The following is a 27,459-nucleotide window of genomic DNA, read 5'->3' on the forward strand; positions in this document are numbered from 1 at the left end:
TTAGAAGTATTTACCTGGGTTATACTATCTCTGGGAAGGGCAGGTGATTAGATGACAGCAGAAAAATGCTATTTTACAAGCCCCATGCCAACTACAAAAGAAATGATGTCCTTTTTAGCCATTACGAACTGCAGTTGGATTCCCAACTAAGAGTGCACCGCTATCAGACTTAATTCTTGCATACCGATGGCGCAAAGATTTGCTGCACTGGACAGACAAGGCAGTACAGGCATTTACTAGGATCAAGCAACTGATAGCTGGGTCAGCAACATTGGGGTTTCCAGATTACAGTAAGACCTTTATACAGACTGTAGATTGCAAGCAGGGATTTATGACATCTGTTTTAATGCAAATGTATGGAGATAAGTTAAGACCATTGGCATTTTACTCTAGCAATTAGACTCAGTAGCATGAGCATTACCACACTGTGTGCAAGCAGTAATTGCAGCTGCTTTGGCGGTACAACGTCTGCCACGTTGGTATTGTTCCAGATCTTACGTTAAAAGTCCGACTCTGTAGCAGTCATCCTTCTGCAGGACAAGTTAACATTTCTGTCACCTAGCAGACATTTATCTTGTATGACTACGCTGTTATCGCAGCCACACATGACAATTGAGAGATGCACTACCTTAAATCCAGACATTGCTACCTGTTGCTGAAGCGTATTCTGCATGTATGCTTAGATTTCATACATTCTAAAGTTCTACCAAGACCGGATCTTAAAGATCAACCTTCTACATGCGGACTGGACACTGTTTGTAGATGGGTCAGCAAAACAGAAACAGGCACCACTCAGGTAGGGTATGCAGTTACTACTGCAACTCAGATAATAGAGGCAAGACCACTCGAACTTATCCGCTAGCAGCGAACTGATTGCTGTGACAAGGGCATGTCTCCTTTGAGGACAGGGATGTCACTATCTATTGGATAGTCAATATGCCTTCTACTTGCATGTGTTTGCTCAGCAATGGAAAAATAGGGGATGGTTACAACCTCGGGAAAGACATTATGCACAAAGACCTAATCCTTGAATTACTACAAGTCCAACGCCACGGTTTGGCCATCTGTAAATGCTGCTCATACCGTGCTAAGGACCGGTATCACTTGGTTCTAGCAGACAAAGCAGCCAAAGAGGCAGCTATGTCCAGTACCTTCACTTGAAACCACACCTACAGAATTACAACCAACAGATAAATTTGATTTGCAAACCTTACAAGTCATGCAGGAACTTAGCACAGTACAGGAAAAACAACTGGACTAGGTATGGTGTTAGGCAGAACAAAGGAATCTATGTGGGACGGATAATAAATATGTTTTGCCTACTAATCTTTTAGGTATGCAGCACTAGTTGTGCATGGCCCTTCCCATCTGGGCCCTGCAGCTATGGTTACCTTTTGGACCAAGGGTTTTATTGCATATGCAAAAGCTTTTGTCTATCCTGCATAGTATGTGCTAAATACCACGGGAGGGTCAGAGTTGCTCGCATCATTTCCAACACCCTATCCTTTCATACAATATGTATGGACTTCATGAATGGACCCGCACAACTAAAGAAGTTTGTGTTAGTGATAGTGGATGCATTTACTAAGTGGGTTGAGGCCTTTCGGTGACACATCCGGATGCTCAAACAGTGGCTAAAATTGTGGTCAATCACATCGTCCCACACTTTGGACTTCCTACGCATCTACTCTGACAACGGCACGCATTTTGTCAATCAGATCATTCAGAAACTGTCTACAGTTTTCCAAATTGAATTGAAACACCATTGTGCCTACCACCCACAGTCAGCAGGGTTGGTGGAATGCCATAAGCATTCTAAAAGGCAAGTTGAGAAAACTCATGGCACACATCAGTCTTGGATTACCTGTCTACCTCTAGCCCTCCTTTCCATGCGGACAACTCCCAACTCAAAGGGTCACCCCATTTGAGTTGTTGTATGGGAGACTTATTACGTCCAGTGGCAAAACTTGTTGCCTGACGTGAGGTGAGAGTTAGCTGAGTACATGAGGAAAATGCTGACCAATTCTAACAGCTGTTTAACAATGATTATTTTCAGGTTCAAGAGACGAAGTAAGCAGTAACCATAAAGGACAATAATGAGAATAAGAGAAAATGGTTCTATTGCAATGTTTTATTGTTTATAACTATTGTGATTGTAATATTTCTGTTTTGGCCATTTCTGTTTTTTAATAAAGCTAGCCATTCGAAAAGAGACAAACACACCAACTGGCATCCAAACTTTAATACATATCAAGCGATTAAATATGCATATGCATCCTCAATGAATGTCGCAAATTGTTGGGTATGTACTGCAATACCTACTGTACATAGTGGCTTAATGTTAGGGACAGCCCCTCTGGGAACAAATGATACTTGAAATAATTTGTTGTTTGAAACCACAGAAGTACCACTGAGAGACAAGGTGGCGCTGCCTCTTCTGGGGTGCCAAAACGGAACAGTGTGTTTTCAAAAGATTGGGAAAGTTAAGGTGGGCTGAGCCATGTAATTGACAATAGTTCATAATTGTACCCTAGAAGGGCAGTGTGAGACCAAGTTTGGAGCTATAAAAAGACATCAATGTAAATGATACTAGTTTGGTTGAAAAATGCTGTATGTATATGGCCTGTTATTTAGGGCTAAAGCCAAATGGGAGTTATGAATTTGCAACCAATATTACCATCAAAACAAATGATTGTTATTTTATTTGTGGTAGGAAAGCATATAAATGGTTACCATATGGCTGGTCAGGAAGTTGTTTTTGGGATATCTGATACCAGGTATCAGATACCAAATGTATTACCTCAAGATAAAATACAAATGCACGTTCTCTTAATAAACCTATTAATCCTGTAGGTAACATTGATGCGTCATGGATTTATCACCATGACTTGGCACCGCCAGCAGCAAAGGACTCTCACATATGGACCTAGGCGATGGTAATGCTGGGCTGGTATTTGCCAGCATGGGACAGTAAAATCCATCTGGGAACTGAGAAAACTGTCAAAACTGTTAGAGACTCTGAGTATGCGACATTTTCAGCGCTAGAATTGGTGACGGAAGAAATGCGATGAGAACCGTAGTGTTGCAGAACCGTATGGCCATTTCACCCTAGCGGAAGGAAAAATAGTTCAACAAGTTTTGAACTGACTAAACCTGGTCCAAACCCTTGACTGACTTTTTCCAAAACCTGTTTGGAAACTGGGGTTCTGTGTTGATGAACATTTTAATTGCTGTATGTGTTGGTGCAATCATATTTTGGCTTGGCTGCTGTTGCATACCATGTATCAAAATGATAATATCAAGGTTATCTCTGCCAATGCTACAAAGCATATTTCTCTGATTATGAGAAGGTATCAACGATCTGGGATTGTGTAAAATAAACAGTATACAAAATGTTGTAAGGGAAATGTGGAAAATACTGAAGTCAACATATTTTGTATTCTGTATTTAAAGGGTTAACAGAAAAATGTTCACTGTCAAACTGAAATGTTCTGGAAAATGTTGATCACTGAGGAATGCAGGAGTTAATCTTAAACTGCTGATAAAGTTAATGGTGCAAGAATAACTGTGGTACTGGCTGTAAAAACAAGTAATCAAACTATCAATTTTAATGAATGTTCTGTGTCTACGTAGTATTGCAGGAGGGTCTATATAAGGAGAACTCAAAGTACAAGTAACCAGACTGCTGCATATTACTATCATGTAGCAGATCTCCATGCATGTAAAATAAAGCTGTTTTACTTGCTTACAAGAACTTGTGTGATTCTTCCAGAATATGTTAGAAGAGTAAAATCTTTGACATATCTAAGAACTAGGCAACACATGAATGGAGAAAGGAGATTCTGACAATAGGGATGACTGCAATTAGGGGTACAGAGAATAGGCAGGACAAGGCTAGAATTTACTGGAGAAAGCTGAAAAAGGAACCAGGTACTGGGAACAAATAATGAGAGTAGGAAAGGTAACAGAAAGGGAAGAAGTAGAAGACATTTGGATTGCAGGCTAATGACTGCATTCCTATCAGGATCGACAGAGTACAGTAAAGGCAAAGAAAAGAGATAAGAATTCTAAATGAAAGACCTGCACTTGCTAAATGTTTAATTGAATCTAGAAAAGCTGCTGTCAGAAATGGATAATTAGTAGGAATATAAAAACTGCATGATAACTATAGGAATCAGAGGTCATCAGAAAAGATTAGGGAACAGAGATAAGATAAGCAATTCACAAAGAAATAATGAGAGAACATATGCATGGACTCACATATGCAACAAAATCTAAATGATTAATTGCCTGGAAATGTTTGCATAAACTCTTATTCCCCAAGCAGGCTACAAAGAATTTCCTCAGCAGATGGCAAATGTTGGATTGAATGGGAAAAAGGTATTGAGACTTTCACAAGAGGCATAGAATTTCTACATGGAAAGTTGGGTGTAAGGGAAAAGATCTGCCTCTTTGTGGCCTGTCTGACACTGGAAAGGACCAATTTTTTGAAGGCCATTTCCTGCTTAATCTGGGTGGCTGTACCTGTAAGAAATCCTTAACTGTCTGCATGGATTTCGCTTTACCCTCCATTTTCTTCAACAACTCTCTTCTGCTTTAGCACCAAACAAAGTATCATGCTGTAATGGAGCATCTAATAATTTTGCTTTAACATGATCAGTCAGATTCTGTTCCTTTAACCAAGCATGCCTTCTAATAACAGAACTTGTAACAGTGGCCATGCAAGAGGCCTCCAGTGAATCATAACCAAATTGCAAAGTGTGTTTTCCCACTTGTTCAGCTGCATGCAATAAATCCGGCGTTTCCTTGTTCTCTGAACATTCAGAATTTGTCAACATTTTCTGTTTAAGCAGTGACATTAAGTATTGCTGATATTTAAGCATATGAAACTGACAATTTAAAGCACTTACAGCCAAGGTAGCAGAAGTGTAAACTTTTTTCCCCCATCTGTCCAGTGACCCCTTTGGGACCTTGAGATATAATTTCTGGGTCAGCAGCGGGGTTTTTATATAGGAATTTATGAGAATCTGGGTCCCTGTAGTATCTGTCTGGCTTAGCAGGTGCAGGGGGTAAAGAGTCAGGGGACAGGGGACAGGCTCTGAAAATACATCATCTACAATGTCTAGAACAGGTGGAATAGCAAGAGGTCTGTGCTGAGGAAGTAGCAGAAAGTCTCTGAGCCTTTTTTTAGATTCTGGAGTAATCTTGGCTCTCCCAGTGGAAATGCCCCCTCATGGTATGCAGGGTTTCCCCAAAAGAATAATCCTCAGCAGGAGAGGCTGAAGGAATGGATTCTTCAGCATCAGAATCCTCATAGGGAGGAACAGAATAATCCTGTTCAGAAGAGGAATCAGAGGAAATAGAAACCTGATCAGAAGAATCATATTCTGTCTCTTGCCCAGGCCTCTTATCAGGAGGGGGATGGGAACCCCTGATCAATGTAATTAGGTCTTCAGCCATTTTAAGCATCTGTTTTTTAAGCATGGAAGTCTCAGTAGGAGAATGTTGTACTTGTTTTTTTGTCTTTAGAGCTGCAGATGGTTTAACATATAACTGTGTAGGTATGAAGACTCTCTCAGAAGCCGATGCCTGCTCAGCGGCTCTGGACCCATCTGAGGGAATTTTCGAGTGTCCAATACCTTGAGTATCCAGAAGCCCAGTCGGCTCCACGTGGGAGTCGGAAGCGGCCTGTGGCTCTGAGGTAGCGGGCACCAGGGGCTGCGAAAGCGCCTCACTGAGAACCGGCGAACTGGTGACTGGCCTAATGGAGGCCTCGTCGTCAGTTTTGGACCTCGGATGTCTATCCTTTTCCTTGTCTTTGCGTTTTTTGTAAACTCTGGTCGTCGGCTGTTCCGACGGCATTATATAATTAAACCTTCAGCCAAAGTAATGAAATGCAAAATCGAACCAACGCTTAATAGTGCATTGGTTAAATCTAACACAAAACCAACAGCTAGCAACGTCGTGGTCAGGGCCTAAGCAAGGAATACCGCAAGAGTGAAAATCCTTATGAGGTATTTGCTTCCCACAAGAAATACAATTGTTAACTTTGTCTGACATCGGTCTGGAGCAAGAAAAAAGTTTCCCCAACGGGGAACTTAGCTTTAATGAAGACTTTGGTTCTGAAATTCGGATTTGAAAATCTCAGGAGTCGGCCGACCGGCACTTGAGAACGGCTTTTGCTTCGGGCAGCGAGCGGCAAGGAAGATTGAAGAAAATGGTGTCGGCTGCATCTTTTATACCCCTGGCGCACTGACATCAGGGAACAGGCGACAGCAACCGACGCCGGACCAGGATTTTGGAATTCAGGCTGACTGCGGGTAGCCTGCCAGCAGGATAACCCAAGAGTAATGACTGCAACAGTGAAACACGATGAACATCTGGAAGCTCATGTCTAAGGATATGGACAGCAAGATTCAAGCAGTAAAAATGTTTTCAGTCCATTTAGTTGCATACACAGGTCAGACATTTTTATTAACCAGAGAATCTGAGGATAGCAATTAATAAAGAGTTTAAGCATTTTATCTGGGTAGGGAAGAGGGCAAGAGTCAAGCAGGATAAGGTGATCCTCCCAACATAACAAGGATGTTTAGGATCACATAACTTGAAGGGATTCTTCAGAATTGCAAAACTGAGGTTCTTGTACTTGACAGAAGAAGGCTACAATTCAAAGTGGAAAGGGATGATGAAGCAATTCAAGAAATTAGGAAAAAGTGGGATTTTGGACACAGATCCTTAAGGAGAGTAACAGTCACAGAGAATATTATATTCATAAAGTAGTAAAACGTATTGTGGAAAAATACTGAAGTCAACATATTTTGTATTCTGTATTTAAAGGGTTAAGCAGAAAAATGTTCACTGCGTGCAAACTGAAATGTTCTGGAAAATGTTGATCACTGAGGAATGCAGGAGTTAATCTTAAACTGCTGATAAAGTTAATGGTGCAAGAATAACTGTGGTACTGGCTGGTAAAAACAAGTAATCAAACTATCAATTTTAATGAATGTTCTGTGTGCTACGTGTATGTACGTGCAGGAGGGTCTATATAAGGAGAACTCAAAGTACAAGTAACCAGACTGCTAGCATATTACTATCATGTAGCAGATCTCCATGCATGTAAAATAAAGCTGTTTTACTTGCTTACAAGAACTTGGTGTGATTCTTCCAGAATATGTTAGAAGAGTAAAATCTTCGACATAACTGGCTAGCGTTAGGGCGGCCCCTGCCTTGGCCTGAATCGAACAAAGAGAGGCTGAAAACCTGCGCGGGTGGAGAGAGATCAGGCTCTCCTCGAATGAAAGACCTCCAACTGAAACAGGTTGAAATTAGAGGCCAGTCACTCTTTCAGATTCAATCCGTGAGGTGGCAGCCGAAACAGGGCGGAGGAATCACAAAGGTAAGCAAAAAGAAAAGCTATTTTTTTGTTGTTTCTGATTGGAATTTTGTCTAAATTTTAAGGGACTAGTCAAGGGAGAAATTTAATTTTCTCAAAGTATAAGGAGTATATGTGAATAGATTCCATATACAAGAGATCTCAGGAACAGGAATAGTTTCTCGTAAGAGAAATGGGAACAGGAACCAGTTGCGTCAAAGGTGATGACATAACTAAAGATAAAAGTTTATGTTTGATTTACACCCAAAGAGCGTAAAATATTTAGATAAATAGAAAAAAAGATCATGGGTTTAGTGGATGTTTAAATAAGTCAGAATGTCAAAATCTAGTAAGATTACTGCACAAACAGGCAGGAAATAAGACAAAAAAAAAAAAAAAAAGAGAGGGTGTGGTAATTCAAGTGAAAGAGATGTGTACTTTGTTAAAAGGAAGATAATAAAACTTCCAAGTGTTCAGTACTAGAGTAAAGACTATCTTAGATAAAATAGAAGAACATTGGTTGCCCATGGCAGATTGGACTTGCATTGATCAATGCATTCAATCAGATGACGAAACCATAGACAGTTATCTACATCGTCTCACACAATGTTTTGATGCTCATAGTGGGTTGATTAAGGTAGAAAATCAGGAAAATGACTCACCTATGAACAGCAACTGAAAAATGCATTCCTAAAGGGATACAAGACAGCCATTGGTAACTTTATACAAAAGCATATGATCACACACAGGACAGCGCGTCTACAGCCCCTTATGGAGTATGCTAGACATGCTGAGAAATATCTGAAGGAAAAAAAGGATAAAAAAGCCCAGACTTTTACAGTTAGTGAAGATGGAACTTTAATGTTAGTTCAAGGTTCCTGGACATGAAGAAGACGTAGATGGAGGGTATGAGGAAGAAGAAGAAAGTGAGAATGGGGAAGTAGGTACAAGTGAAGGCGATGGGTGGGGACAGGAAATGGCAAAAAAATGAGGAATATCAAATGGTAAATCTAACAGCACTAGCATCAACTATGCAATTGGAATCCCAACCAGTGCCAAACTTATTATGGTCGCAGGGTCAGCACGATATTGGACTGATTAAAATGGCAGGACAGGTAAAGATTACACCCAAGTCAGAATTTAGACCTCATAAACAGCAGTATCCCTTGAGCAGAAAGGCAGAGGAGGGCATTTTACGGTAGTCTCAGCACTTTGAAAGCTGGAGTATTAATTCTGTGCACAGACTCACCGTAATACGCCTTATTTCCAGTAAAAAAAAAAAGCGGATGGGACATGGAGGATGGTACAAGACTTACAGGCAATAAATGCCACAGTGGTACCTCGGGCCCCATGGTCCCAGATCCGTCTATTCTGCTGAACGATATCCTTCCTACGGATAACTACTTTTCTGTAATTGATATCAGTAATGCCTTTTCTCTATTCCCTTGCAGAAAGATAGTAGATTTTGGTTTGCATTTACATTTATGGGTAAGCGTTATACCTATACCAGGTTACCGCGGGGACACCGCGAAAGTCCGACCATCTTCTCACAAGAGATGTCCACCAATTTGGCTCAGTTCCAACCAGCCCAAGGGTGCCACCTACTGCTGTACGTGGATGATATCCTCCTAGCCGCGACTACGGAAGAACTCTGTAAGTCGAGACTATTCGACTACTACACTTTCTGGCACACGAAGGACATAAGGTAAATAAGTCTAAGTTACAATTTTGTAAATTAGAAGTATGTTACCTGGGTTATACTATCTCTGGGAAGGGCAGGTGATTAGATGACAGCAGAAAAATGCTATTTTACAAGCCCCCATGCCAACTACAAAAAAGAAATGATGTCCTTTTTAGCCATTACGAACTTCTGTCGAGTTGGATTCCCAACTCCAAGGCGTGCACCCGCTATCAGACTTAATTCTTGCAATACCGATGGCGGCAAAGATTTGCTGCACTGGACAGACAAGGCAGTACAGGCATTTACTAGGATCAAGCAACTGATAGCTGGGTCAGCAACATTGGGGTTTCCAGATTACAGTAAGACCTTTATACAGACTGTAGATTGCAAGCAGGGATTTATGACATCTGTTTTAATGCAAATGTATGGAGATAAGTTAAGACCATTGGCATTTTACTCTAGCAAATTAGACTCAGTAGCATGAGCATTACCACACTGTGTGCAAGCAGTAATTGCAGCTGCTTTGGCGGTACAAGCGTCTGCCACGTTGGTATTGTTCCACGATCTTCGTTAAAAGTCCCACTCTGTAGCAGTCATCCTTCTGCAGGACAAGTTAACATTTCTGTCACCTAGCAGACATTTATCTTGTATGACTACGCTGTTATCGCAGCCACACATGACAATTGAGAGATGCACTACCTTAAATCCAGCGACATTGCTACCTGTTGCTGAAGACGGTATTCTGCATGTATGCTTAGATTTCATACATTCTAAAGTTCTACCAAGACCGGATCTTAAAGATCAACCCTTACTACATGCGGACTGGACACTGTTTGTAGATGGGTCAGCACGCAAAACAGAAACAGGCACCACTCAGGTAGGGTATGCAGTTACTACTGCAACTCAGATAATAGAGGCAAGACCACTCCCGAACTTATCCAGCTCAAGCAGCGGAACTGATTGCTGTGACAAGGGCATGTCTCCTTTCGGAGGACAGGGATGTCACTATCTATATGGATAGTCAATATGCCTTCTCTACGGTGCATGTGTTTGCTCAGCAATGGAAAAATAGGGGGATGGTTACAACCTCGGGAAAGACATTATGCACAAAGACCTAATCCTTGAATTACTACAAAGTCGTCCAACGGCCACGGGGTTTGGCCATCTGTAAATGCTGCTCATACCGTGCTAAGGACCCGGTATCACTTGGTAATGCCCTAGCAGACAAAGCAGCCAAAGAGGCAGCTATGTCCAGTACCTTTTCACTTGAAACCACACCTACAGAATTACAACCAACAGATAAATTTGATTTGCAAACCTTACAAGTCATGCAGGAACTTAGCACAGTACAGGAAAAACAACGCTGGACTAGGTATGGTGTTAGGCAGAACAAAGGAATCTATGTGGGACCGGATAATAAATATGTTTTGCCTACTAATCTTTTTAGGTATGCAGCACTAGTTGTGCATGGCCCTTCCCATCTGGGCCCTGCAGCTATGGTTACCTTTTGGACCAAGGGTTTTATTGCATATGCAAAACGTTTTTGTCTATCCTGCATAGTATGTGCTAAATACCACGGGGGAGGGGTCAGAGTTGCTCCGGCATCATTTCCAACACCCCCCCTATCCTTTTCATACAATATGTATGGACTTCATCGAATGGACCCCGGCACAACTAAAGAAGTTTGTGTTAGTGATAGTGGATGCATTTACTAAGTGGGTTGAGGCCTTTCGGTGACACATCCGGATGCTCAAACAGTGGCTAAAATTGTGGTCAATCACATCGTCCCACACTTTGGACTTCCTACACGCATCTACTCTGACAACGGCACGCATTTTGTCAATCAGATCATTCAGAAACTGTCTACAGTTTTCCAAATTGAATTGAAACACCATTGTGCCTACCACCCACAGTCAGCAGGGTTGGTGGAATGCCATAACGGCATTCTAAAAGGCAAGTTGAGAAAACTCATGGCGAGACACATCAGTCTTGGATTACCTGTCTACCTCTAGCCCTCCTTTCCATGCGGACAACTCCCAACTCAAAGGAGTCACCCCATTTGATTTGTTGTCTGGGAGACCTTATTTCGTCCGCAGTGGCAAAACTTGTTGCCTGCGGAACGTGAGGGGGGTGAGGAGTTAGCTGAGTACATGAGGAAAATGCTGACCAATTCTAACAGCTGTTTAACGAATGATTATTTTTCAGGTTCAAGAGACGAAGTCGCAGTAGCCATGAAGGACAATAATGAGAATAAGAAAAAATGGTTCTATTGCAATGTTTTATTGTTTATAACTATTGTGATTGTAATATTTCTGTTTTGGCCATTTCTGTTTTTTTAATGAAGCTAGCCATTCAAAAAGAGACAAACACACCAGCTGGCATCCAAACTTTAATACATATCAAGCGATTAAATATGCATATGCATCCTCAATGAATGTCTCAAATTGTTGGGTATGTACTGCAATACCTACTGTATATAGTGGCTTAATGTTAGGGACAGCCCCTCTGGGAACAAATGATACTTGGAATAATTTGTTGTTTGAAACCACAGAAGTACCACTGAGAGACAAGGTGGCGCTGCCTTTTCTGGGGTGCCAAAACGGAACAGTGTGTTTTCAAAAGATTGGGAAAGTTAAGGTGGGGCTGAGCCTATGTAATATGACAATAGTTCATAATTGTACCCTAGAAGGCAGTGTGAGACCAAGTTTGGAGCTATAAAAAAAGACATCAATGTAAATGATACTAGTTTGGTTGAAAAAATGCTGTATGTATATGGCCTGTTATTTAAGGGCTAAAGCCAAATGGGAGTTATGAATTTGCAACCAATATTACCATCAAAACAAATGATTGTTATTTTATTTGTGGTAGGAAAGCATATAAATGGTTACCATATGGCTGGTCAGGAAGTTGTTTTTTGGGATATCTGATACCAGGTATCAGATACGCAAATGTATTACCTCAAGATAAAATACGAAATGCACGTTCTCTTAATAAACCTATTAATCCTGTAGGTAACATTGATGCGTCATGGATTTATCACCATGACTTGGCACCGTCAGCAGCAAAGGACTCTCACATATGGACCTAGGCGATGATGTAATTGCTTGGGCTGGTATTATGCCAGCGTATGGGACAGTAAAATCCATCTGGGAACTGAGAAAACTGTCAAAACTGTTAGAGACTCTGAGTAATGCGACATTTTCAGCGCTAGAATTGGTGACGGACCTAATTGGCGATGAGAACCGTAGTGTTGCAGAACCGTATGGCTCGATTTCACCCTAGCGGCGAAGGAAAAATAGTTCAACAAGTTTTTGAACTGACTAAACCTGGTCCAAACCCCTTGACTGACTTTTTCCAAAACCTGTTTGGAAACTGGGGTTCTGTGTTGATGAACATTTTAATTGCTGTATGTGTTGGTGCAATCATATTTTGCTGCTTGGCTGCTGTTGCATACCATGTATCAAAATGATAATATCGAAGGTTATCTCTGCCAATGCTACAAAAGCATATTTCTCTGATTATGAGAAGGTATACAACGATCTGGGATTGTGTAAAATAAACAGTATACAAAATGTTGTAAGGGAAATGTGGAAAAATACTGAAGTCAACATATTTTGTATTCTGTATTTAAAGGGTTAAGCAGAAAAATGTTCACTGCGTGCAAACTGAAATGTTCTGGAAAATGTTGATCACTGAGGAATGCAGGAGTTAATCTTAAACTGCTGATAAAGTTAATGGTGCAAGAATAACTGTGGTACTGGCTGGTAAAAACAAGTAATCAAACTATCAATTTTAATGAATGTTCTGTGTGCTACGTATGTAATGCAGGAGGGTCTATATAAGGAGAACTCAAAGTACAAGTAACCAGACTGCTAGCATATTACTATCATGTAGCAGATCTCCATGCATGTAAAATAAAGCTGTTTTACTTGCTTACAAGAACTTGGTGTGATTCTTCCAGAATATGTTAGAAGAGTAAAATCTTTCGACACGTATACTAAGAACTAAGGCAACACATGAATGGAGAAAGGAGATTCTGACAATAGGGATGACTGCAATTAGGGGTACAGAGAATAGGCAGGACAAGGCTAGAATTTACTGGAGAAAGCTGAAAAAGGAACCAGGTACTGGGAACAAATAATGAGAGTAGGAAAGGTAACAGAAAGGGAAGAAGTCGAGAAGACATTTGGATTGCAGGCTAATGACTGCATTCCCTATCAGGGATCGACAGAGTACAGTAAAGGCAAAGAAAAAGAGATAAGGGAATTCTAAATGAAAGACCTGCACTTGCTAAATGTTTAATTGAATCTAGAAAAGCTGCTGTCAGGAAATGGATAATTAGTAGGGAATATAAAAAACTGCATGATAACTATAGGAATCAGAGGTCATCAGAAAAGATTAGGGAACAGAGATAAGATAAGCAATTCACAAAGAAATAATGAGAGAACATATGCATGGACTCACATATGCAACAAAATCTAAATGATTTAGAATTTTTGCCTGGAAATGTTTGCATAGATACTCTTATTCCCCAAGCAGGCTACAAAGAATTTTTCCTCACGCAGATGGCAAATGTTGGAGGTGTAAGGGGGGAAAAAGTGGTACTTGGGAGCACATGTTCCAACGTAATGAATGAGTTGGCAGACTTTAAAAATTCCCTGCAGAGTACTCTGTCAGAAATACTGAGCGAGCAAATGAGTGTAACTAGGGAAATGACTTCTTTGAGCTGGGATACAGGATCTGAACTGCTAGATATAGAAAGTCTTTGTTAAGTTAAATTCTGGTGGCTGCAAAAAAAGCAGTTACTAGAAAATGGAAATCAAAAGTATAAACCCTGGCCAAATGGCAGCAATAAACGCACAGAGGTATGCAGCATAAATATTAACAAAGGATATAAATACACAGTAGTGAAACAGATGTATACATATTTATTAACAGAACATTTTATTTACCCTAAAGTATAAATTACCTAACAAAGTTGAATAATAAGAAATTAATTTACAGAGAAATTGAAATGGAGCAAAAATTATGTTACGATGATAAAGACATGTTATCAGAGTATATTCACTGGCTGGGTTTGGTAATCTACCCTCTCTATTAAAGAAGGTTGACTTGTTTTTTCATTGTTCCTGTATGCCATCCCCTCCACGTAAGCTTCATTACTTCTTTTGATTTAATTGTTCCTTAACAATCTAGTAAAAGTTAATTCCTGTAGACCTAAAATTCCAATTAATACCTAAATCAGAGCTTTTATTTTTTTCATACGTCTTTCCTGCTTCTCTGCTTCAGATGATCCTGCCTCCCTTTTCTATACACTGTGAATGCACATTTCTCCCTAATGTCTGATGCCACCATTTTTGACAGCTTTTATACTGCCCTTGCACTGCACATTTTGCTTCACATAGAGGTTTGTTGCTTCTGCTCCTTTTATCAGCATGCCTCCCACTGACTTCAGAGCTGCAAAATGGATTAATTATCCATGCATTTAATTATGGAACTTCAGTGGATAAAGATTGGGAGAATGAATCCCTCCAATCCCAACACAGTACAGTTATGTAAATAAGACATGCAAGGATGTTAATGAGAGAAATATTTATGTTTCCATGAGCATGCCTCGCTGTGGAAATCTGTCGATAATCCATTCCACTACCTCCACCCCTCCTCAAACAAATGCCTGTGTGTTTCAAATACACTAGCATCCACCAGGAGCCATGATAAAGTACAAAATCCCATACCTCTCTCCTTTGGTTGCTCCATTTCTCATGACTGCAGATAGTCTTTGGCTGCTCCATTCCCCACTACTGTCACTAGCCATGTCTCCAGCATCACCCAGTCTGCTAGTGAAACCTCAGTAGCAGCATCAAAATCATCAAATTTTCTGTGACAGTAGCTGTTATGTACTCTGTTCATCCGCACTGATTCCTTTGCTGTGTACTTCACGTTTTCAGTAGCATTCTCCTGCTCTATCACTCTATCCTTATGATCTTCCTCAACACTAACTATACTATGAGCCAAAAATGCTTGATGACTCCCCATTTCCAAATCTGAAACATGTTGTCCACTGACATTTAAACAAATCCTAAATCTAAGTCTGCTGCTCCCTCTTTTTCACACTTCTCTCCCTTAAGTGACTCCCAATGGCAGATGCCAATCAATCAATTTTCCCTTCATTTACAACTTGAGCGTTCTCAAATCAGATATCCCTAATGGCATAATTATGGTCCTACAAGCTCCCACCAACTAAACAGGAAGCAAATGGTAATGGAGGAGGCAACCAGTGGTTCATCACACTGTGGACATCTGTACGTATGCTTAGCTTCAATACTCTTAAGGAGCCAAATTCAGGTATCAGTCAGTGAAGTACAAGTGTTCACTCCAAATATGCCTTACAAACTACTATCTTCCTTGAGTATAGTTCTGCTAATCCCTAGTTTCCACTAATCAAAGGCTAGCCTGAGGAATCCCTCATACCCTCCTAGGGAAACAAAAGCAGCCTCTCAGATGCTAAATTTTTAGTAAGCAACCAGTTGACCATCCAAGAGTTCCAGACTCATTCTGAAACACAAGTGATCAGTGATGCAGTATAAGTAACTTTTTCGTGTGGGGAGGTAACCAGCTAAACCCAACCCACTGGCACAACTGCCTCTTTTCAAGGGCAGCTTGAGAACACTGTCTGGTTAACTGACTTGATCAGAGATACACAGCAGAAAACCCAGGACAACAAAGTGAAGTTCTTTAAGAAGCACATAGCCCTACTCATGCTACACTGTCAGAATAGTAATTATGCAACAGAAAGCTGGCCTTGACAGGTAGAATTATGCATTACTTTCGAGCTCCACTTACATTTTCTAATTAACATAGTACTCTACATTTTCTTTCTACTAAACAGATAAGTGAAAATGCAGAAGACCTTCCACAAAATTGGAAAATAACACAATGTATGGACAACACACATGGTGATCCCATTTCTTTTTAAAGAAATGACACATGAACATTCAAAGTGCAAAACATTTAAAAAAAAAAAAAAAAAAAGGAAGTTACCACTAATTTGTCCCGCAGAAATCTCATATTGGGCACTCGATAATTCACCTGTGGAAGCATCACCTTAAGATCCTTTGGAGTAATGCTGCAAATTAAACAGGAGAATTAATTAGTGGGAGGTGACTCCAAGCAATACTTTCAGAAAAGGAATACTAACATTTGCTTAAAAAAAATCTGCCATTTCACAAGAAACATGTTTGTTCTCTTCTGACACTACTCTTTGGATATAACAGATTACATAAAATACTCCGCTATTTGTCTGAGACTTTTTGTATGGGTCGCAAAAGCAATGCAACAGGCATCTCTGAGGAAGAATGTTTTAACTTCTGGATATGATGACAGAGCAGCTTGCAGGCTCATTCTATCCTGTTTTATTTACTGTATACATGCTGTGACAGGACAGCTAACATCACTGAACACTTCATTGTTTTGGGCTGTAACAGTGACAACATTCACATTACTTATCAGTATCTGCCAGAACTAGTGCTGCAGTTGTGGTAAATAACAGTTCCTGAAAACGAAAACAAACATTTGGTTTATTTACTTAATTCTTCCTGAAGTCAGTTCTGTTTCACAGGAAGTAACCTAGCGATCTTCAACAGCTTCAGCAATGCTGCCAGAACATCTGGTGTGCTGCAGGGATGTCATCATAAGACATTTTAATGCAGAGTACAGGTTTATTGCCCTTGTTAGCAAGGTGGTTTTGTTCTGCATCACCCTCTTCCTTCACAAACACAAATGCTCTTATCCATTAACCATGACTTGCAGGCAGAGGGCTGGCTGTGAATATGCCTTTTTTATCTTGGTTGAATTTTCATGATGAGATCAGACATGCAAGGCACAGAACATTTTTCAGTGAAGTTGCAAAAAAGATAAAGTTAAACATCAATGAACTGTAAACTGTAATCATACAGCAGAAAGTGCGGGGGGGGGTAGGGTATTTTAGTAAGCAAATGCATGGGGAAAAAGCATGCTAACACTCTAATCACAGACATTTCCCTCTTCAGTTGTTAGTTAATACAAATTCTTACCTTAATCTGCTAGTTAAAACTAAAATGCCCAGCAAGTATTTATCATCAGCAACTAGGCAAAAGTGCAAACAGTAAACAAAGGTATTTACATCAAGATTGAATATGAAGAATAATTCTTTACAATGATAGATAGGAAATTGTGTAGCAAATTAAACAGATGAAGTCTACTGCGTTAAAATGAAAAACTAAGATGGTGATAAGGAATGGGAAGTGTCAATCAAGAAAGAGGAGAAATGGAAAGATACAAGCCAAAGAGGACTGAAAAGAAAGTGTGGAACATTAAGGTGGGAATGAAACAAGTAACCCTAAAAGGCTCACTTAATGTTGAGTGACTCCAGTTCCACAAGGGGGTTGAAGGTAAAAAGAAGTTATGTTCTTACCATAACGTTCCATCTGTCTTGTCCATTTTCACTTTTCAATAACCTTTGGGTCTCTGTTCTGACCCTCAGAATTGACAAAATGCTCTCCAAGTCTGATATTCCAGAGTTGAGCTCCTCCCTTCTACCCAAAATGACCCACTTCCCCCACACTACCTCAGACAGAGTTTGCCCATAACATAAAGACCAAAAATTTCTATCTTAAATAAATACAATTATCCAAGACTATGAGAAAGGAAATCAGGAGCTCAACTGGAAGTAACAGAAGTTCCTCTAAGAGTTCCACCAGGTCTCCCAAAGACTAGAAGGGAGAGGGATGGTTAATGAAAAATGAAGATGGACAACACAGATGGAATGTTATGGTAAAACATAACTTCTTTAACTGATGTTGTCATCTTCATTTTCATTAACCTGTGGGGCAGGGTCCCCAGCTACCGAAAAACCCTGGGGTGACTCTCATGGAAGGATATTCCAGAGTATGGCAGAGACAAAGGAATTCCTGCTTCTGGCTATAATATCTAACTTATAATGCAAAACAAACACATGAGGATTTGAGCAGGTAGCTGCAGCACAAATATCTTCAATTGAAACCCTGGACCAAAAGACTTGAGAAGCTGCCATACACCTTGTAGAATGAGGTTTAATAGGACCTGGCAAGGGTATGTTTCTGGCCAAACAGATAAAGGAAATACAGTCTCTCAACCATCTAGATGAAGTAACCTTTTTAATGGATTTTCCTTTCTTTCCCTCAGTGAAGGATACAAACAACTGCTCAGATTTCCTGAAGGATATGGTTCTGTCCAAGTAGAAATGTAACCGTCTATGTACACCCAGCAAATGAAGGGCGCACTCTCTTTTATTTTAATAATTATGGAAAAAGACAGAAGATTGACAGACTGATTGATGGCCCCCTCTTTGGCTATCTTAGGCAAAAAGGATGGGTTCATATGTAAGGCTACCCTCTCTTTATGAAAACTTAAGTACAGGAATTTAGAAGAAAGAGCTTGAAGGTCGGACACTTTTCACTGAGGTGACAGCCAGTAGAAAAAGGGTCTTCCATGACAGAAATCTTAAGTCAACTGTAGCCACTGGCTCAAAGGGAGGATGAAACAATGCTAGCAGAATGAACCACAGTCAGGTCCCATGGAGGGGTAGGGTCTTTGATCAGTGGGTGAAGCAAAAAGGTGCCTCTAAGGAAGGCTTTACAAAATTCAGATGATGCCAGAGGGGAAGAGTCTAGACCTAAATGAAAGTTGGAAATAGCTGCGAGATGGACATCAACAGTGGAGTAGCTAGTGTCAACGTGGAAGAGGGATGCCAAAAAATACAAAACGACCACAATAGGATTTGCCATAAAAGGGTCTACCTGTTTCTGCTGCACCCAAATGGAGAACCATTTCCATTTACTTTTATAAATCCTGCATGTTAAAGACCTAAGGGAGATCATCAGAATTCTTTGGACAGAGGAAGAAAGCCTGGGACATCTTGCCATCATTGAAATTGGAAAAATCATGCAGTTAGCTTCAAACCCTGAAGGTCTGGGTGGGGATACCCTGACAGGTGAGAAAGAAGGTCCAGAATCAGCTCCAACCTCAATGGCGGGCATATCAGGTGAGACCAAAGAAAGGCGAACCAGGTTTGTCAGGGCCAGACGAGGGAAATTAGGATTACCTTGCTCTTCAGCCAGAGAGCCTTCTGTAAAAACTTGGAAATTAATGGCAGAGGATGGAAGGCACAGAGAAGACCAGGAGGTCAAGCATGGGCTACAGCATCTCTGGGTGACTGATCCTGAGGAGGGATACCTGCTGCATTTGTTGTGAGAGGATGCAAAAAGATTGAAGCAAGGTTGATCCCACATTTCCAAAAAAATCAAATCTGTCATGGATTGAAAGATCACTCATGAGGCATTAGTAATACTCGGCTGAGTCTGTCCACTAATATGCCGGACTCTCCCAGAATGTGCATTGGGGCTGGTAGAGATTACCCACTGACACACCCTCGTTGCTTCCCAACATTGGGGGTAGGACCTAGTTCCTCCCTGTTTGTTGATGTACCAAACCACATTCATATTGTCTGTCTGTATCGCAGTAGTCTCTGGAGGTAGAAGGCTATGAAAATCTTACAGTGTTAGAAGAACCGACTTCATCTCCAGTATAGTGATATGCAAGTTGGTCTCCTGGGGCGTCCACATGCCTTGAAATGTCAGACTCAGACAATGCCCCTACCCCACTCTATCTGGGAGGTGTCTATGGTAACTGTGGCATTTGGGGGAAGGAAGGATAAATGGATGTCCTTGAGAAACATCTGTGGAGTGAATCCACCAAAGCAGAGAATCCTTACATACTCCAGAAAGTTTGATTGGCAGCTTTTATTGGAAAAGCTCACCCAGAATCTGCTACACTTTGCTGTGAGGGAAAGGATGGTTTGCTTTTTATTTGTGGTATTTTGTTTTAGTTTATTGCCTTTTTATATTTTGAGTGCTGTGATTTGTTTTCTTTACCTTCTGTTTTGCTTGTGTTCTGCTTTTTACTGCATATTAAAACTTCAAAAGATACCACAGTTCTGTCTCTTGTGAGTCAGGCAGAAATTAGAACTGATCAATTAAGGACTCGTACATAAGATAGAAGAGGTCACTTAAGGTTAATCATTTGTGAACTGAGGGGGAAGAGCTAGGAACTAAACCATCTATTTAAGGGGTAAAATAAAACATTTCAGAGCTTTATTGGAAAGGCTCACCCAGACTCTGCTACACTTTGCTGTGAGGAAAAGATCCAAGAGCATCGGATCCGAAGAGTCCTTAGTCTTATCTGAAGTAGGATCCGAACAAGTAGAAGAATACATCTGGTGATGAATCTTGGTCTTCAGGTCCTAAGAAGTAGTCAGATCTGAAAGTCTCAGTCTCTTAATTGTCAGACTCAACGGTGAAGTTGGAACAGAGCTAGGCCTCTTCTTCACTTTTACAGAAGCCTTACAGGAAGAAGAAGAAGGGCTTGACGACTCTGACTTGTCCTTTTTTGGTTTGTCTAACAAAGGAACTCCAAATAGTGTCTCACTGAATGCAGAAGGCAGTAAACCATTAAGAATTAATTTGTTTTTGCATTCAACCAGAGCCCTACGGTTAAACGCATGGCAAATCGAACAATTTTCCTGAAGATGGAGGGGTCCCAAACAATAAACAAAGTCTATGGGATTCTGAATATGGCATTTTACGGCCACATTTCCAACACTCTTTAAAGCCAGCCTTTTCTTTCTTTCTTTGACATTTCCTTCACTATAGAAACCAACAAGCAAGAGTGAAAACTTTACACAATAGAAGCTTTTTTTTTTTTTTTTTTTTTAATATAAATAGCCAAAGGAGAAAAAAGGGGGAAAATACCAACAATGGTAATAAAACACTTACATGGTTTAAAGGGGAGAATACTAACAGTATTCAGAAATACTTTCACATGGAAGAAAAAGGAAGGGTAAAGTGAGAAAAAATTGAAAATAAAGTAGTCGTTAGGTAAGAGAGAAAGGTTAAGGAGAAAAGGAGAACTGTACAGCATTATTAAGAAGATAGAAAGGAAAAAAATACTAATTTCACTTATTTGCTCGAGAGCAAATAGTCACCAATGCTAACATGAATAGCAGCAAATGAGAGCTGGGGTACTCAGGGTGGGTGCATTACAGGTAAGGGAGAAGCTAGAGAGTTTTTTGGTTAACATGAGCTATTGTAACGGCAAAGTTGGATCCAAGGGATTGGATCCAAACCCATAGACTGAGGACAGAATGAAAACTGACATCAGATCAATCTTTTCTTTTTAACGGACTTGCTTACACGGTTACACTCAAAAAGAAAAAGTAAGCCTTCAGTACAGAGATAATGTGGAGCAGATGCAAACTAGAGTTAATGAGTACACAAAAAAAAGATTTGCTTTAATAGTTTACTATACATATGAATAAACTATGTTCAAACCAGGACATATTAATGCACACATTTACATTGTCAAGAGGCATGCATACACACATATACAGTCATGAGTCTTAATTAATTATATATGGACTGCAAAGGCTATACCAGAGGGAGAAAGATAAACATTCTGCCACTCAGTGACGTCCTTCACATATCTGATAAAGGGTTAATATTTAATACTGTTAGAATCTTGGACATTTCATTAGCTAGTTCAGAGTTATCTGGCTGTTTTCTTTGCAATATTTCTGTAAAGCAAGCAGCGTTTTACTTCTGAATTTACCTTGTGGATCTTTAGCCAACAATGTTTCAATAAGGATTTAAGCACATTCAAAACAGCAAGAACAGGCTCAAAATGCTCCACTCATAGGTTCATACTAGGCTATCTGCCCCAGGGCATTTACAAGCCTAGCCAGAGTATGTTTGGCTTTTGCCACCCATTTTAAATTAAATTTGCTATGCCCTTTTTCGAGGTTAGTATACTGTGCCTCTGTCTAACAGTGACACAAAAGTGATACCCGGGGTAAACCTACGATCTCCCATCCACTCATCAAGATTCCTCTTGAAGAGGGTCAATGAGGGACTCTGCCTAACCTGGACTGGGATTTTATTCCAGAGTGAAGGGAGCCTCTGGGTTATGAATCTGTCCCTCCAGCATGTCCTATTTATTTCAATGCTGAGGTTCAAGTCTCTCGAGCGTGTAGCTCGATGGGATTTGGAATTTTTGAGGTGCAGCATGTCCCTTAATTCCGGGTTGGATATGGTTTTATACGTCAGGCTCAGGCCACCACTGAGTAGAGCTGGAGTTTCTTTAACCGGGCAGCATATGGCATCTGTTTGAGCCCTTTGATCCTCTTGGTGAGGTACTTTTGGGGTCTTTCCAGTTGCTGCAGGTGTTTGGTAAGGTACATCCCAAAAGGGGCATTGTACTCTATTATGGGGCTGATGAAGGATGAGTAAAGAGGCACGATGACCTCCCCTAATCTAGATGTGAATCCCTTCATGATTAGGTAGGCTATATAAAATGTTTTTCTAACCACTTTGGCCACGTGGTTGTCAAATGAGAGATTGCTATCAACTTGGGTCCCCAGGTCCCTAACTACTACTTCTGTACTTAATGGATTACCACCTATGTGGTAATTTGTGGGCACTTTGTTTTTGCCAAAGGGGATGACTATACACTTTTTGGCGTTTAGCTTGAGGCCATGGCTCTGGCACCAGTTGTCTGTTTCTATGAGGCCCTTTTGGAGGATGCTTGTGTCAGCTGGAGAGTCGATTATGGTGCCCAGTTTGCAGTCATCTGCGAACTTGGTCAGCCACAGTCCTTCTGTGTTGGCCTGTACCTCCGAGAAATATATACCAAACAAGAGAGGTCCCAGGACTGAGCCTTGTGGGACGCCACTTGTAACTGGTTTGGAGTATGACATGGCTCCAGCAATTCTAACCATGTGGGTTCTGTCCTTGAGCCAGTTTGCAACCCATCTAGTGACATAGGGGGTTTATATTTAAGCTGGTGAGCTTATCTATAATGCCCGAGTGGGGTATTGTATCGGAGGCTTTTGCGAGGTCCAGGTAGGCTGTGTGGACCACCTTCCCTTCGTCAATGGCCTTGGTGACTGTTTCAAATAAGTCGACCAGGTTTAAGAGGCAGGATCTGCCCTTAACCAAGCCGAACTGGGTAGGATCCAGTGTCTGTAGGTTCCCAATATCTTTATTTATGAGGTCCATGATGATCCTTTCCATAGCTTTGCAGATCAAGCTAGTCAGGCTTATGGGGCGATAGTTTCCAGGGTCCGTTGAGGCACCACCTTTGTGGAGAGGGACCACTGTTGCTGTACGCCACACTTTGGGTACATATCCTGTAGTAAGGCTGAGATTGAACAGTAGTTTTATGTTTGGGTTTAGCTCTTCTTGGAGTTCATGTAGGACGCAGACCGGGACACCGTCTGGTCCCATTGATGCTGTGTTTTTTGCTTTGGAAGGGGGCGGCTCTTACCTGAGCATCTGAGATGTCAGGGGGGCAGCACTCTGCTGGGATAGATATTTGTCCTTTTGGTGGGGGGGGGGGAGTTCGTGTTGAACCTGTCAGCTAGAATGTTGGCAATGTCTGTGGGTTTGGTGTATTTTTTTGTCATTCTGGACTAATTCTGAGCATATCTCGGAATTCCCACCCAGGTTCCTACATAAATGAAGAAAGCCTTGTGATTATCCTTAGTGCCCTGTGCAATTTTTCTCTCGAAGCTCGCCTTAGACGATTTTATGAGTGCCCTTAGTTTTTTGCTAATACTGATCAGAGATGCCTTCCCTTTTGGGGATTTTGCTCTATCATGTAGTAGCTTCCTCCTTCTATTGTATAGTTTGTTTATGGCTGGGGTCCCACCAGACAGGACGTCTGCCTTTGGAGGATTGGGTCTTGGTTTTATTTGGGATTGCATGATCCATACATTCCTGAAGGTGTTCAAAGAATGCATTTATAAAGGATTTTGCGGTCTGGGCCGTATTTTCCACAGGCCTGGGGGCTTTGAAGGATTCCACCTCAGTTTTGTGGATGTGAAATTTGCTTTAGAGAAGTTTTTCACTGTGGTTTTCTGGGCAGGGGGTGGGGTCGGGATGTGAATATCCAGTGAGATCAGTTTATGGTCTGATCTTACCAGTGAGGGATACACTTCTGGTCTGGAGCATAGAGTCCCCATATGTTGGTGATGATCAGGTCCAGTATGTTTTCCCCTTGTGGGAGTGGTAACAAGTTGTTCCATAGCATTTGAGTTTATGAATTCTAGGAACCTTTAGGCTAGGGTGTTGGAGCTAGAGTAATGCTCCCAGTCTACGTTTGGGTAGTTGAAGTCGCCCAATATAATGGTGTTTGGAGAGACCTTCATATTTTCCAGTGTTCTCAGGAAGGCCGAGTGGGGTTCCTGGGTTTGGGAGGGTGGTCTGTAGCAGGCTATAAACTGGAAGGCAGTTTTACCCACTGTTAGTTGCACATGGATAGTCTCTGATGCTTCGTGCTTTGCCACCAACCTGGAGGTGTGGATATCTTTGATGAATATCGATACTCCCCCTCCTTTTGTGGTTCGGTCCAAGTTTTGGGGCCGAAAAGCATGGTATGAGGTATAACCTGGTAGTGCTGGGGTGCTCTCGGGAGCCCTGAACCAGGTTTCTGTTACTGCACAGATATCAATGTTCTCCATGCTAAGGAGAGTTTTGAGTGCGTGCATCTTGAGGTTTAGACTTCTGGCGTTGAGCAGCATTACTCTTAGTTTCTTATCCCTTGTGATAACTATGGAGGTGGGTTTGTCTTTTGAGCCTTGCCTAAAAAAAGCACTATGGGGGTAGCAAGAGCCTTTGCCAATATCCGAAAGCCCAGGGGTGACAGGTGCAAGCCGTCCCTAGCGAAGCATCGTGGCTTGTCGAGCATATCATCCCAGGCTGACAGGCATTGGATCCCCTTTGAATGACACCAGTACTTAAGCCAATTGTTGAAATTGATCATCCTGTCTTCATATTGTGGCATAATTCTTGGTGAGGGTAAGATGCTACTCAAGGTCAGGGTCATACCAGCCTGGGGTACATGCTCAGAGAGCTCCTCTATGTCTCTTTTCATGTAGTCCAGGGAGGTACATCTCAGGTCATTCACACCAGCATGGACAATGACTGAGTCATATTTGTACTTGCCTTGGAGTGACCTGAGTGCTTGTGTTATGTGGCGGATCCTAGTGCCCGACAGGCTGCTCACTGTGACCTTCTCCTTGTTCAGCCTGGTGAGCGGGACGTCAGTGTGCCTGACGATAGAGTCACCTATTACAAGTGTATCAGGTGTGTTGTTTAGCCTTAAGGGCTGTGACTGTTCGGCACACTGGCTTTGTGAGATATATGTTGCACGTGTTTTGTTTTGGGGTAGCAGCTGCTTGGGTGTCTGCTTTGGAGGTCTCTGCTGCTTAGGTAGATCTTTATTTCGAGCCTCAGAGTATGTTTTTGTGTGATTATGTGTTTGGTTTGCTGTCGTGGTAGGTCTATGTGAGACTGGAATTGTAGTGAGTGTGGTTTCCTTCTCCTCCTGACTGGTTATGCCAGTACTGAGTTGAGAGAGCTTAGCCTCCAGTTTGGCTATATGATTGCGTCTCTCACATGTGTTGGAATTTGTTGGGAGGAGGAGAGGGTTGTCTGTGTACATGAGGCAGTTGTAACATTGCCTCAAGATTCCTAGATTCACAAGCTGGACCGGAGAGGAGATTGACAACTGACCTTTGGACATGCTAGAATAATATTGGGAATTCCTTTATAATTGAAAACAAGGGCCAATGGGGAGTGAGGGTGTAGTGCTTTTAATTTTTAGTGCTGACTTATATAATTGCTTTAGTGAGCAAGTGCCAGGTAACTTAAGTGCAATGTGTTACAGGTAACTTAAATGCAAAAACGACAAACAGTAACTTTCTTTCGAGTGAAACAAGGAAATAAGTACAGTAAGCAATACAGATATCACTAGGGATCCACAGAAGCGCTGAGAAGCCGTGTTTTAGGTGGAATTAGCGTTCCAGGGAAATAACAAGCAAACAAACAACAAGCATACAAACAAAGCTAGATTCAGCAGTCCTGGATCTAGTCTATGCTACAGCAAACAAGGTGTACCAATTTCAGTAAGAAACAGTTCAAATATGCAGGCACTATAAACCTTTAACCAGAAATTCCCAGCTCAGAAGGGCAGAGTCCAGCCTCTCCTCCCACAAGAGTGCAGACCACGAACCTTCTTAATGTAAAATAACTGGCCTGAAGCCCAAGTGCAGAAACCAAAACTAATGCACTTTAAGAATAACAGACATTGAGCTCTCAATCAGCAGTTCCCAACTTAGAAGGATGAAAGCTACCTGTCCTGCCACCACAGTGCATGCCACAAACCTTCCTAATGTAAAACAACTGGTCTGAAGTCCAAGTGCTTAATCCAAAAGACTTAGAATGATAGCTCACTTTAATCAAGTTACTACCAAGCAGTAATAAATACAATTGAATACTTTAAAGAATGCCTGGATTAGTGTTCAAGTTATACAAACAAAGCTAGATTCAGCAGGCCTGGATCTAGTCTATGCTACAGCAAACAAGGTGTACCAATTTCAGTAAGAAGCAGTTCAGATATGCATGCACTATAAGTCTTTAACCAGAAATTCCCAGCTCAGAAGGGCAGAGTCCAGCCTCTCCTCCCACAAGAGTGCAGACCACGAACCCTCTTAATGTAAAATAACTGGCCAGAAAGCCCAAGTGCTTAAACCAGAATGAATACACTTTTAGAATAACAGACACTGAGCCCTCAATCAACAGTTCCCAACTTAGAAGGGTGTAAACTACCTGTTCTGCCACTACAGTGCAGACCACAAACCCTCTTAATGTAAAACAACTGGTCTGAAGCCCAAGTGTTTAAACTAAAAGGCTTAGAAGGAGTTACACCAAGCAATAATAAATACAACTGAGTACTTTTAAGATGACGCAAAAGCAAAATAAAGTAGGAAGAAACACAAGTACAGTAAAAGCAGATGAATTTTTTTTTTTCAGAAAAGTAGCAAAAGCAGTAGTAAATACAATTCTCATGCAGTGCAAGCTGGCACACTTGAATATGTAGCAATATTAGTCCACACACAGTTTGAAAAAATGTAATTAAATAGGACTAAAAGCAAGTGCAGAAAGGGTTTATTAGGTAGAATGTGACAAAGAGATGGGCCTGGGGGAGTGTCTTCGATCAAATCTACAGTGGGGCGGGCACTGCAAAAGCTACCAAATTTAAACTACAACCAAGAACTGGGAAGGGGGGTGGGGAAAAACAGTTTCAACACAGATGTGAGGAATGTGCAAATTATAAAGCCAAAAAATATATACTGTTCTCTATATATCTGCAGAGCAGTAAGACAACAGATATCTAAGCAAACAATTTAGCTCTATAATACAGAAAAATATACTCAGCTCTATATATTTGCAGATAGTTCTGTAAGGCTGTCTCTCAAACTAAGGTTCCAGTTTGA

General features: G+C 41.2%; 1 protein-coding gene across 1 annotated transcript in view; it reads right to left on the bottom strand.

Moving 5' to 3' along the window:
• LOC122798415 (1-phosphatidylinositol 4,5-bisphosphate phosphodiesterase gamma-1-like) overlaps nt 1-27,459 on the bottom strand; it is a 3,104,897-nt gene that overhangs the window by 2,320,252 nt on the left and 757,186 nt on the right. The window contains exon 5 of the mRNA XM_044067334.1: nt 16,095-16,179. Within this exon, the coding sequence (XP_043923269.1) occupies nt 16,095-16,179 (85 nt within the window). The remainder of the gene's footprint in view (nt 1-16,094; nt 16,180-27,459) is intronic.

The sequence above is a fragment of the Protopterus annectens genome, chromosome 3.part1, assembly GCF_019279795.1.
Source record: "Protopterus annectens isolate FY-2018-M chromosome 3.part1, PAN1.0, whole genome shotgun sequence".
Taxonomy (NCBI): domain Eukaryota; kingdom Metazoa; phylum Chordata; order Ceratodontiformes; family Protopteridae; genus Protopterus; species Protopterus annectens.